The 14,088-nt window shown below is 42.2% G+C and overlaps 1 protein-coding gene across 2 annotated transcripts in view; it reads right to left on the minus strand.

Moving 5' to 3' along the window:
- LOC123753846 (uncharacterized) overlaps window positions 1-14,088 on the minus strand; it is a 123,914-nt gene that overhangs the window by 11,834 nt on the left and 97,992 nt on the right. For both annotated transcript variants that reach the window (XM_069316542.1, XM_069316541.1), the window contains exon 6: window positions 10,621-10,766. In XM_069316542.1, the coding sequence (XP_069172643.1) occupies window positions 10,621-10,766 (146 nt within the window). The remainder of the gene's footprint in view (window positions 1-10,620; window positions 10,767-14,088) is intronic.

Here is a 14,088-nt window from a genome sequence, read left to right on the forward strand (position 1 = left end):
CGCATATTTCTGGAGGTATTCTAGATCTCTGTGTTGGTTTCAACGTCTCACACGTATGAGTATCATCTATTGTAACGGATTTGTTATCAGATTATAACCCTAGATTGATTATTGTAAGTATCGAAAATACCATTCTGCCCGTTGGGAATTTTTAACGTAAACGACTCAGTGCTCTATGTGCTTCTCGTGAAGAATTTGTTAATCATGTGTCAGAGTGAAACAATACTTATTTGTCTGAATTTACCTGAGGGCCACTAAGTAACTACGACGCTTCCTCTCCAGTCTATTTTTCAGCTATCTCCACTTCCCCACTCGCCCATTTGGGTTCCTTATTCTGTCTTCTTCGCAATTCGTGCAGTTTGCATGAAGGTATTTCCTCCTGAAGATTTCACGAGTGGTAATGCAGAAAGATGCAGCACACACAGCGGCACATCAATGGTCAAGATGTGGCAGAGGAGGGAAGATACCAACGTCTTCTATGTGGGTGAGGATAAAAGCAGACGAGAGGAAAGGGACTCAGGGCAGGAAGGATGAGAAGTCGCAAGAAAGGTGAAAGCAAAGTGTCCCCGAACTATAGAAAGTGTGGGACACAGGCAAGAGACGGAGGAGGGGAGGTGAAGGATAAATAGGAGGAAATCGCTTATCATATCTGAGAAAGGAAGGAAAGTGTGAGCACATAAAGAATCATGGGAAGAACGTGTAGAGAAGGAAAATCAGGTCGTGACCGGGTAAGATGGAGTCGGAATCCAGAGCGTTACGTATGGGACACAAGTGCATTAGTCTTCTTAAACGTGCCAGGCAGACAGCATGAGGAAGACCTGTGAGTAGGGCGAGGATGCGTCGCGGGAAAGCGAGATGGATTTGGTTTGTCAGGCAAAGTGGCAGGGCGCTTGGAAGTAGGGACAGCTGAAGATTGCTTCCTCGTAATGCCGGGGGTCGGGGTTTGCAGCAAGTCAGCCCGGGGAGCGATTTGAGAGAACATGCCAAGGAGTTCTGGAAGGTGGTGTCCAGCATCAGTTCAAACGTCTCTGAGACAGTAAAGGTAGCCGCGGGAGGGTGGACGTCAAGCATAGGAGATGCAGAGGAAGGATACGATGGGGTCAGCCTCAGGAATGGCTCTGACGGAGTGTAGAAATAGTTTATCCAGAAGGCGGTCCAGCATCTTCTTGAGTGCATCCGTAATGCGAGTGACAAGCGTGTCAATAAGATCGAGACTCAGTTGAATGGTTTGTAGGAGAGGATGAGACTCAGGGGCCACAGGAACGTCAGTGACAGACAGATCAGGCACAAGCAAAGGGGGGAGTGTGATGAAGAGATTGAAGACGGACAGAGTTAGGTCGGTGGAGAGCACGACTGTGTTGCATGTTGAGGGCCTGAGATTGTATACTGAGATTCCCCCCAGCTGTATTGTGCGGAGAGCCTGGGATTGCACTGCTACATACGAAGGACAATGTCGGAATGTAATGTCATAAGCACCACCACCACAGTTCGAGCAGCAGAGTACATCTGATGCAGTCATGTATGTAATGTGAACCAGAGCATTTGCCACATTTGATGTCGTTGGTGCAGCCTGTTACGTACCCCTATAAGATACGTAAGTAAATAAATTAAATTGTACATTTATAATTGTGTGTAAATTACAAGTATGTATATTGATATACTTATATGTTCTATGCAAAAGTAATTTCATGTTACAGGGTTGGCGTTAGGCCCAACGTATCGTGGGAATGATTGTTTTATTTCTTTGTGTGCTCAGTTTTCCCACGGGAACTAATGATTTATATGTGATCATATGTGGGTAACAGAGGTGAATAATAATTGAGTGAACTGTATCTGGCAAATTGTCGTGGGATCGTCCGTTGCTGGGTGAGCATGCCATTATTCCCCTCTGTATGCGTATTTTAATTACTACGTAAAGAAATAATTACCTTATTTTTGTATATCAATATGTATTAATGATTCATTAAGTTAGTTTAAGATTACTCTTGTCACAATGTATTGCTCCATTGTTGAAATAATAAATATTGTAACTTTGGCAAATTGTTCGCGGGGCAAGGCAATGTTTTTGACTTCCGCGTTATTGTTATTCAGTAGCTGATCCGGAACCAGAGAGTTAGCATCTTGTGGAGTTAAGTTATACATTTTTGTTCTGTCATAGCCATACATATAATAATATTAATTTAATGTCTGGAAGATACAGTGATATTTTTAATGTGATATATTGTGACCAAATAATCATCTGTTTGCTATTGAGATTTATGTAATATATATCTATATAAGATTTTATATCTATTCTTTCAGTCCTAAAGGAAGATTTTTATTTACGTGCTCATTACTTATCAAGGGGTTATACTGGTGACCCGCTCTTGTGAACAGCAGTTTTTAAGTAACCCTAGACCTTGTTGTTGTTAGCTGTTTCAGGGTCACGAGCCGTAACGTACGATAGGTAACAAAGAGTTATGGGGGCCTGTGCCGGGAAATATTGTTCCCATTTAAACTTAACTGTGCTAATCTAACCTTGCCTTCCTAGGTACCAGTGTGTCAAGTGTCTGTGTGTTTCTTAAGAACTATTCCATGTGCCAAGCAAGCCTTCCTGTGTGTCAAGTAACAACGTTTCACGATTTTGAGGTAAGTCATCCTATATATTTTGTTTGTGCAGTGAGGCCAAGCGAATTTTCAGTGTGGTGACAATTTTACAGTGAAGTGTAGTGCAGTGCCATTGTTTTAATTATTGTTGTGAATCAAGTGCCAAGTGTTAGTAACGATGGAGGAGAAAGTTGAATCGTTGGTGGCTCACCCAGACTTTGAAGGGATTCAGAGCCTTAAAAAGACTGAGTTAATACAAATGGCAAATCATTTGGAATTGACCGCCAACAATAGAATGGTTAAAGCCAAAATTGTGAAAGTCATTGTGACACATTTTGTTGAGAATGGGGAGTTAGAGGAAGAAGTTCTAGAGGAGTTAAGAGAGGAGTCGAGTGATCAGATGACGTTAAAGCGTCTTGAGTTAGAAGCTCGCCAATTAGAGCTTGAAGCTCAAAAGGAACAGAAACAATTAGAGCTTGAAGCTCAAAAAGAACAGAGAATATTAGAACTTGAAGCTCAAAAAGAACAGCAAATATTAGAGGCTGAAGCTCAGCAGAGGGAGTTTGAGACTAGGCGTTTAGAAATTGCGGCACAAAACCAGAGAGGTTTAATTGAGTTGCAACTAGAAGCCACAAAGAAGCAACAAGCCGAGGAGCAAACTAGGCAATTAGAGATTCAACAACAAATGGCTGACACTAACTTAAGGCTTGAAACACAGCGTATGGCAGCTGGGCATGGAAATACTAGTAATGTTTCAACAAATAGTGATAATAATCCCATAAGGATGAATAAGTATATAGAGTTGCCCAAGTTCAATGAGGAGGATCCTGAGGTTTTCTTTGCACATTTTCATAAAATTGCCATCAGTATGAACTGGCCAAGGGATCAGTGGGTAGCCATTATGCAGTCTCAATTTAAGGGGCGTAGTCAGGAGGTTTTTACATCCCTACCTGACGCTCATAGCTTTGATTACGAATTTGTAAAGAAAAGCATCTTAAATGCGTATCAGTTAAATCCAGAGGCACACAGGCAGAAGTTTCGGAACCTAAGGAGGGTAAGTGATCAGACAATAGCAGATTTTACTCGTCAGAAGACGAAATTTTGCAACAGATGGTTAAAGTCACTTTTAGTCACTGATTTTGATGCCTTAAAGAATCTTCTTATCATGGAAGAAGTATTGTCATGTCTCCCAGACAAGTTGTCTACTTTTATGGCAGAACAAAAGAATGTAACAGATATTTATGAGCTGTCAAAGTTCGCTGATGAGCACGAGTTGTTGACTAAGGCCCAATTTACGGCCACTTCACCTAAGCCTAGTCGTAGAGTAAATTATAATGCTCACAGAACTCCTTATCAGTATAAGTCTCCTGGTGCGACAGTTACTCCCGTGAACTCTTCTCTTACTAACCCTAAGATTGTTACTCCATTGCCAGGATCATCTAAGCTTAGTAATGCTAATTCTAAACCGGCAGTTGGTTCTACCAGTGTGTCCACTGTCAAGTATTGTACACATTGTAAGAGAAGGGGACATGTGATTTCTTCATGTTTTAGCTTGCATCCTGAACTACGGCCATCTGGTCTTCTTATGAGTAAAGGATTGCAACCTATTAATTCTTCATGTATTACAGTCAGTCCCAATTGGATGGCTGAATTTAAACCATATATTTCCACAGGTACCTTATTATGTAATAATGGTAGACATAAGACTGTTCAATTACTCCGTGATACTGGAGCTTCACAGTCTCTTATTACTCAGAATGTACTTGCGGATGTTGACACCCGAGATCTTGGTGAAGTTGTGCTTCTCCAAGGTATTGCAGGTAGTGTGCAACCGGTGTCCTTAATGCAAGTTAACCTTGATTCTAACTATACTTCAGGATGGTGTAATGTTGGTGTAAGTAAACAACTGCCCATTCCTGGGGTAGACATTATTCTAGGTAATGATTTTGGCAACCGAAAGGTTGTAGGGCCCAAGTGTCCCATCATGTTAACTAAACCCAATAATGTATTAGCTCAACCAGAAGCAGATGATGATATTATTTACCCTGCTTGTGTTGTAACTAGATCAATGGGACAAACAGGTGAGAGTAATCCTGTCTTCACTGAGGTTGCTGTTCCCAAGACCAGGACCCCTTCAGTAAAGGAGTGGGAGGTGGATCTTGAGGATTCCTTTATGACTCGACTGGATGATGAGAGTGAGGCCGTAGTAGAAGCCCCGCCGAACCTAAACCACAAGGAAAGTGAAGGTGAGGAGGCTGAACTATCTGTACCTTGCCCGCTTGTCTCCAGTGAACCAGTTGTCTCCAGTGAGGCCGAAGTAGCTATGACTCTATTTTATTCTGATCAATCGGGAAAAGAGATCAAGCTACTAGGTTCTCGCCCGCTCGCTGCTGAGTCTGAGTCATTGCCCTTAAGTGTTGTACAGACTACTGATCCTAGTTTAATTAAGTGTATTTCTGAGGCTCCTGATAATGTTGATGCATTGGAGGAAGGGACGGGTTTCTTCTTCAAGGATCGACTTCTGATGAGAAGGTGGAGACCCAAGGGCACTCCCTCTTCAGATGATTGTGAGATTAGAACCCAACTCGTTGTCCCCAATGAGTATCGTAGGCAGGTCCTGCAGGCTGCACATGACGACCCCATGGGAGGTCATCAAGGTATCACAAATATGTACCATAAGATATGTAAATATTTTTTCTGGCCTAAGTTAAAGAAAGACGTGGTCAGATATTGTCATAACTGTGTACCCTGTCAAATTGTTGGTAAACCAAATCAATCTGTACCTAGAGCACCATTGCAACCTATTGTAGTTCCTGATGAACCTTTTACTCATGTTGTAATTGATTGTGTGGGTCCTTTACCTAAGACTAAGTCGGGTAACATGTTTTTGTTCACTCTCATGTGTATGACTACAAGATTTCCTGAAGCTTATGCTCTACGGAATACCAAAGCTCATAATCTCATCAAGTGTCTTGAAAGATTCTTTTCGTTGTTTGGAATGCCTAGAGTTATTCAGAGTGACAATGGGGGAAATTTTGTTTCTAAAGTTTTCAGAACTTTTTGCGAATCCCGAGGGATTCGGCACAAATTATCCAGTCCATATCATCCACAAAGCCAAGGTGGGCTTGAACGTTTCCACCAGACCTTAAAACAAATGTTGAGGACAACCGGAGAAACTCATCCACGTAATTGGGATGAGAATCTTCCCTTTGTGTTGTTTGCTGCTAGAGAAGGGCTACAAGAGTCATTGGGCTGTTCACCTTTTGAACTAGTGTTTGGTCACCAAGTAAGAGGTCCTCTAAAAATGCTACAAGAAAAGTTGTTGGGAGATGTCTCTGTTCATCAGAGTGGATTGTACTTGAGTGAGGTCAAGGACAAGTTGTGTCGGGCTCGTGAGTTGGCGAAAGAACATCTGGGAAGGACTCAACAAGCCATGAAAGTAAGATATGACAAGAAGTTCAAGGCTAAGCTCAGGTCGTTTGTTGTCGGAGATTTGGTGTTGGTGTTGAAACCTCGTATGGGGACTTCCATGTCCCATAAGTTCGCAGGACCCTACCAAGTGGTGGAAAAGGTGGGAGACCTAACTTATAAACTAATTAACCCTAATCTTTCAGAACCCCAAATGACTGTGCACATTAACAGATTAAAAGCTTATGTTGGATCTGGTGTAGTAGGTTGTTTTAGTCGGGAAGAGTTACCACCTGAGGATAATTGTAGTGAGGGACAGGATGTTAATATTCAACTTCTCAGTTCCAGTTCCAGTGGCAGGGAGATGCTATGTTATTTACAGGAGGAGCAACGTGATGAGTTCCAGGTTCTGCTGGACAACCATACATCTCTGTTTGGGGAGGTTCCCACCCAGACCCACCTCATCACACACGACATTCAGCTCCTGGACAGCACACCCATTCGACAACATCCGTACCGAGTGAATCCCGAAAAAGAGGAAAATTATACAAGCAGAAGTGGAATATCTGCTCCAGCATGATTTCATTCAGCCAAGTCAAAGTACTTGGAGCTCTCCGTGTTTGTTAGTGCCAAAACCAGATGGAACCTGGAGATTGTGCGTGGATTACAGGAAACTGAACAAGCGTACTACTGTGGACGTTTTTCCTTTACCCTTGTTGGAGGAATGTATTGAGTCCATAGGACATGCCGAATATGTAAGTAAGCTTGATTTGTCAAAAGGGTACTACCAAATCCCATTAACAGAGTATGCTAGGGAGGTTACTGCTTTTGTTACACCTGATGGTGCGTATGAATTTAATGTCATGCCATTCGGTTTGAGAAATGCACCTGCTACTTTTCAAAGACTCATGAATTTCTTACTCAAGGATGTGCCAGATTGTAGGGCCTACCTTGATGACATTGTTTTGTACAGTAAGAATTGGGCAGATCATCTCTTAGGCCTTAAGAACTTGTTTACCGTGTTGCAAACCGCAAAGTTAACCATAAATATGAATAAGCGTAGTTGGGCAAGAGGTACAATAACTTATCTTGGACACGAGGTAGGGCAAGGTAAGATTATTCCCTTACAAGATAAGATTCAATCCATTGTGGACTACCCAGTGTTAACCAATAAGAAAGGAGTCCAACGGTTTATTGGTATGTGTGCATACTATAGGCGTTATTGTAGAAATTTTTCCACAGTGGCTGCTCCTTTGACAAATTTGTTACGCAAGCAAGTAAAGTTTCAGTGGACACAAGATTGTCAGAATGCTTTTCAGAACCTAAAGGGCAAATTGTCCACATCACCTGTTCTTGCTAGTCCCCAATTTGATAAACCTTTCATATTACACATTGATGCGTCAGATGTTGGAATAGGTGCTGTGCTTATTCAAGTTGGTTTAGATAAGATTGAGCATCCTGTGTATTGTTACTCTAGAAAATTTAATGCAGCTCAGAAGAATTATTCCGTGGTAGAAAAGGAGGCGTTGGGTCTTATATGGTCAATTAAGAAGTTTGAGATTTACTTGTCAGGAAACAAAGTGTTAGTATTTACAGACCACAACCCCCTTATCTTTATAAATATGATGAAAGTCAAGAACCAACGAATTCTGCGCTGGTCATTGTTTTTGCAGGAATTTAATGTAGAAATCAAACATATTCCAGGCAGGCAAAATGTTATTGCTGATGTTTTGTCAAGAAGTTTTGATGTACCATAAATGAAATGTTTCTTTTTACTTAACATTTTTACTTCGGAAAAAATGCCATTGATCTTCAATCCATTGCATTTTTTTTCTTGGATGTGGAAGTGTTATGTACCCCTATAAGATACGTAAGTAAATAAATTAAATTGTACATTTATAATTGTGTGTAAATTACAAGTATGTATATTGATATACTTATATGTTCTATGCAAAAGTAATTTCATGTTACAGGGTTGGCGTTAGGCCCAACGTATCGTGGGAATGATTGTTTTATTTCTTTGTGTGCTCGGTTTTCCCACGGGAACTAATGATTTATATGTGATCATATGTGGGTAACAGAGGTGAATAATAATTGAGTGAACTGTATCTGGCAAATTGTCGTGGGATCGTCCGTTGCTGGGTGAGCATGCCATTATTCCCCTCTGTATGCGTATTCTAATTACTATGTAAAGAAATAATTACCTTATTTTTGTATATCAATATGTATTAATGATTCATTAAGTTAGTTTAAGATTACTCTTGTCACAATGTATTGCTCCATTGTTGAAATAATAAATATTGTAACTTTGGCAAATTGTTCGCGGGGCAAGGCAATGTTTTTGACTTCCGCGTTATTGTTATTCAGTAGCTGATCCGGAACCAGAGAGTTAGCATCTTGTGGAGTTAAGTTATACATTTTTGTTCTGTCATAGCCATACATATAATAATATTAATTTAATGTCTGGAAGATACAGTGATATTTTTAATGTGATATATTGTGACCAAATAATCATCTGTTTGCTATTGAGATTTATGTAATATATATCTATATAAGATTTTATATCTATTCTTTCAGTCTAAAAGGAAGATTTTTATTTACGTGCTCATTACTTATCAAGGGGTTATACTGGTGACCCGCTCTTGTGAACAGCAGTTTTTAAGTAACCCTAGACCTTGTTGTTGTTAGCTGTTTCAGGGTCACGAGCCGTAACGTACGATAGGTAACACAGCCTTCTGAGGCGAAGTGAAAACCCTTACATTGAGAGCACTGAGTGGGACTGGGAACGTACACCTCTAGTTTATGGAGGAAGCCATCAATCCAAACCCGATCAGGGGCAAAGTAATCTAGAAAAGAAGGGCAGTACCGGTATCTTAGAGTTCACCATTTGTCCTACGCATACATTTCCTGACATTGAAGATGGAAATGTCAGCAGCATGAAGATGAGCTTTGATGTCGTCTGCACTAATGTCAACAACATGACGAATCACATATCTTGCCAATCGATCACCCAGCAGTTTGTAGTATCTGACCTTGTAACCACAGATTTCAGTAACATCTGAAAGTGCCAAGTCCTCGCTGTGAGTGTGGTTCACTGCAATTAAGATCAGCCGTTTTTTGGTCTGATATCGTGCACCTTGATCTTAAGGAACTTGGGAACGTGGCATGATAGAGGAGACTGTGCCCTGATATTTCCAAAAACTCCTATCAATAGACGTATTGCCATCAAAGGCAATGATGAACGTATGTAAACCAGAAGAAGTCCTACCTCGAGTGAGCAGAGGATGTTGATACTGAGGCTACATAGGGCCTATGTGATTACAGGGTATCTCAGGATGCCGGCGGCGTTGCGTCTCCAATCTGTTCGCCTTACTATGATGTGAACTGTCCAGAAAAACTCCCTCAGAATCACCCTCTAAGACCGGGAAAACGTTGTGATCGCAATGCGTGCATTGTAAGTTGGGTCGGAAAACCCCCAAAAGGTACCTGGAACGTCGGAGGGAGAGACGCTGCGCACACCTCCAGCCACCACCATTGTCAGCCGCCCCCTCCCCTTATCCTGTACATCATGTAAGTAAGCATCGACAGTCTTGTTCGAACTCCCACAAGATTTTACCAGCCACGCTACAGGGCTGACACCCACTCCTGGCCTGATGCAAGCTTTCGGCTCTTACCCTCATTACTTCGAGCTTGCCACCCCAGCATCTCTCAAGCTCTCTTCTCTCGACTTCATTTAAACTTGCCTCTCCAGGCCTTGCACAATCTCTCTGCTTCCGACTACCTTCAGCACTGCATCCTACCTGACTTTGCCAACAGTACATAATTAACAAATAACCTCATATCAATCTATCATGGCACCGCCGTTTCATTTCTGACATCCAACTGCTGTAACCAAACTTTATTTAAAAAACATAAAAAAACTTCCATACTCTTTGAAAACTGTCACTCAAAGCTTTATATGATACATATTAAAAGAGATACACAATGATATTTTATTTGACACATGTAATGTGATTTTTTTATATGTATGCATATTTGTTTAATTTAAAAATAATGAATGTAATTCTCAAATCGTGCATTTCAGATTAGCTCCTAAAAAAATATTTTAAATTAGAGGGTCAGGTGGCAGGGAGGTTATCTTGAGATGATTTCGGGGTTTTAGTGTCCCCGCGGCCCGGTCTTCGACCAGGCCTCCACCCCCAGGAAGCAGCCCGTGACAGCTGACTAACACCCAGGTACCTATTTTACTGCTAGGTAACAGGGGCATAGGGTGAAAGAAACACTGCCCATTGTGTCTCGCCGGCGCCTGGGATCGAACCCAGGACCACAGGATCACAAGTCCAGTGTGCTGTCCGCTCGGCCGACCTCCCTCCCGGCCGACCGGGAGGGAGGGAGAGGGCCTCAGAATCAGGTCTGCGACAGGGGGTCTGGCTAGGTTAGTATTAACAGTGTACATAAAAAAATCCTATATTACAAAATCTTAGTTTACAAATGAAATTGTATATATATAATTGTTTTGTATATGACATTCGTCATTTGTATATTGTTGTCCCTTCACCATATTATTATATTAAAACAAGGGGAAATGTTTGCTAAATTCAAAGACTGACCAAGAGTTTACTTTACCAAACTGAGGAGAACGTGAGAGGCGGCAGCCTCCTTGCGCAGGGCAGCCAGGAGAGAAGATCTGGGTAGTAATGACATAGGTGCCGGGGTGTGGTAGAGGGAATATCTCTGTCCTCTGTGGTGAGTCCTCCTCCAGGAAGTCCACACTGTATTACAAAATGTTTACCATGTTAGCATGAATATCTGACTATGATTCGTTATCAGTACCACTAAATCAGATCATGATTTTATTCCTCCTGGCCCCCGGCTAAGACAAACAGTGGGTCCCATTAGTTGGGTTTGTTCTTGACTCCGGGTTTGTTTGTTTGTTCTTGTCCAGGGTTCGCATCGCGGGCGGAACAGAAATAGTTGGGTGCATTTCCTATCATCTAATGCACCTAGTCACCTAGCAGTAAATTACCCAGAAGTTAGTCAGCTTTTAGTTGGGTTGCATCCATGGGAGGGTCAGTAATTCGGTTTTGGGGGGAGGGAAAGAGACGCGTACTCACCTAGTTGTGCTTGTGAGGGTTGAGCTTAGGCTCTTTGGTCTCGCCTCTCAACCGTCATCAACTGGTGTACAGAACATACTGGACTCTATCAAATCTACATTTGAAACTGTGTATGGAGTCAACCTTCACCACATCACTGCTTGATGTATTCCATTTGTTAACTACTCTTACACTGAAAAATTTCTTTCTAATAGCTCTGTGGCTTATTCGGGTATTACGTTTCCACCTGTGTCCCCCTTGTTTATGTTCCACCCGTGCTAAATAGTTTGTCTTTGTCCACCTTGACAATTCCCCTGAGAATTTTGTAGATGGTTATCATGTCTCCCCTTACTCTTCTGTCTTCCAGGTGTGTAATTACCTAAGTAATTACCTAAGTGTAGTTTTAGGATGAGAGCTACACTCGTGGTGTCCCGTCTTCCCAGCACTCTTTGTCGTGTAACGCTTTGAAACTACTGACGGTTTTAGCTTCTACCACCTGCTCACCTAACTTGTTCCAACCGTCTACCACTCTGTTTACGAAAGTGAATTTTCTTACACACAGAAATCCCAATAGCGTGATGCATCAATGAACAAATCCACAAGGGCCGTGGCGAGGATTCGAACTTACGTCCTAGATGATCCCAGACGCTGCCTTAAACGACTGAGCTACGACATGGTCAAAAGAGTTGAAACCAAAGTTCTACTGAACTTACTGGATCCTGCAGCCTCTCTGAGACACAAACCAGGATTTTACACAACTCCCCTTGTGTAAAACCCTTGTTTGTGTCTGGAGGTTGTGTAAAACTCTAGTTCTGGCGTTTGGAGAACCAAACGCCAGGACCAGGGACCTCAGCAACTCTCGCCAGAGGATAGGTTGGCTTCGTAGCAGAAAGAATTAAGGTAGATAAATTCCCTCCCCCCCCCCATTACCCCTTGATCTAGGTGAGCTAGGATATCTTTCATATTGTGAACATTGTTTTTATTATTGGTACCAGTGTGGTAGAGAGTTAGGCTACGAGCCAAGTTACTCATGTAGGCATGAGTTGATGTATAAAAATAAATGTGGGTGCAGTGACTTTTGGGCAGCTGGAGGAAGTGGATGGGTTCAAGAGGCCAGGAGCGAGCTCTTGAATCGTCCAGCTGACAGTGTTGCCGCCGTCTGACAGTTCCACGTGTAGTAACCACTTTGCGGATCCAGTATAGTTTCCTTCGGTAAACTTATTGATTTTAACATTGTGTTTGAGTGAGCCTTCGTCTCTAGGGCTGTTTGAGTAAATCATTTATGTTACACTGCATTGCATCTGAGATTGCATCCTTGGGCTGCGATAACGAGTAAGACCACTGAGAAGTGTTGCTGGGACACGAATATAAACACCCAGCTGGCGACCTTGGACGAAGAGGTAAGGATTTACCTGTATATCTTCCCAGTGTCACGGCGGGCAAATCCAACCGAGAGTGACAGAGGTAAGGCTGGATTTCCCTACTCGATAGGGTTGCAATTCAAGGCCAGCCCTTGGTAGACTGGGGTGGCCCCAGGGCGAGCAGTGGCGCCCAGGTACAAGGGGGGCGAAGACCCGCGGGAATAACCCTACCTACATAAGGAAGGAAAGGGAGGGCGAAACGGTGACATTACTAACCTGTACATCTTTTCTCAATCTTTGCCGACTTTGTTTACAATTATTAAACAGTTAATGAGCTCCGAAGCACAAGGAGGCTGTTTATAACAATAACAACAGTTGATTGGGAAGTTTTCATACTTTTAAACTGTTTAATAAATGTAACCAAAGCCGTCAAAGATTGATGAAAGATGAACACGTTCGTAAGTACTTGCGTAACTGCTTCTTGAATCTGGCTCCTGGACTGCCCATGGGGAATTTCCAATGTGCGATATGTGTTTCCACATCACCTCTGCAGTCAGAAAGTATTCAAGGAGAACATAGGATGGTAACCTTTCACCCGGGAACTGAAAATGTAAAATACACAATCTGGATGGCGTTGATATCGTTACATCTCTCCACCAGAGGTCTTCATCATCGACCTCACCTGCTAACTGAGGTACGAACAGGAGCCTGTCACAGATATCGCCACTCCTCACTCGGTTATTCAAAACGATGCATTGCGAATCATAACAGGAGCTCCCAGATGAACTAAAATACTGAACCTAAGACTAGAAACCAAGCTAACGTCGATTGAAGTAAGGGTAAAAGGGATTGCTGTGTGCATGCTGATCAAGATTTTGACTAGACCTAGAATCAGTTCACTTAAAGATATAATCACTAGAGCACAAACTCTGGACTGAAGAGCCTCCAATAGCAACAGGTGGACCCATTGTGCGATAAACATCATCAATACATTCGATATAACAAACACAATCACTGAGAAGGGTGTCGACGAAATACATGCAGACTTTGTTAGGCAAGCCCCTTGGGACTCTCTGCCAGCAGACTTTAAGATTATGGCTATTGAAGGAAAAAAGAACCAGACAAATCCTCATCTGCTACGTAACATTGTACAGATGCATATAGTAGCAAACATGGCATCCGACAGCTTCACATACTTCACAGATGGATCAGTAGACCAGCAGGGACAAGAAACCGGAGCTGCAGTTAAAGCAGGAAACTCTGTAAATAGTTGGAGGCTCTCAAATGGGTGTTCGACTTTACAGAGATGCTAGCCATTCAAAAGGCTTTGGAACATGCTCTTGCTGAACACCGACAACTTGTTATCATACATACCGATTGGAGAACCGCCATTGAAACCTTGCAACAAGAACACATATGTGATAACATAAATTTGATCACAAATGTCATATCATATATGCAAACACTCAAACGACAAGGCCGACGGGTACTTATCAACTGGGTGCCAAGTCATGTGGGAATAATAGGAAATGACATTGCAGACGAAGCTGCAAAACTTGCAACTAAGAGAAGAAATGTAGACATTTACATACCACAGAGTCTATCACAGATTAAGAAAGTAATTAGAAACAGAGCAATGC

The sequence above is a fragment of the Procambarus clarkii genome, chromosome 84 (genome assembly GCF_040958095.1).
Source record: "Procambarus clarkii isolate CNS0578487 chromosome 84, FALCON_Pclarkii_2.0, whole genome shotgun sequence".
NCBI classification, from domain to species: domain Eukaryota; kingdom Metazoa; phylum Arthropoda; class Malacostraca; order Decapoda; family Cambaridae; genus Procambarus; species Procambarus clarkii.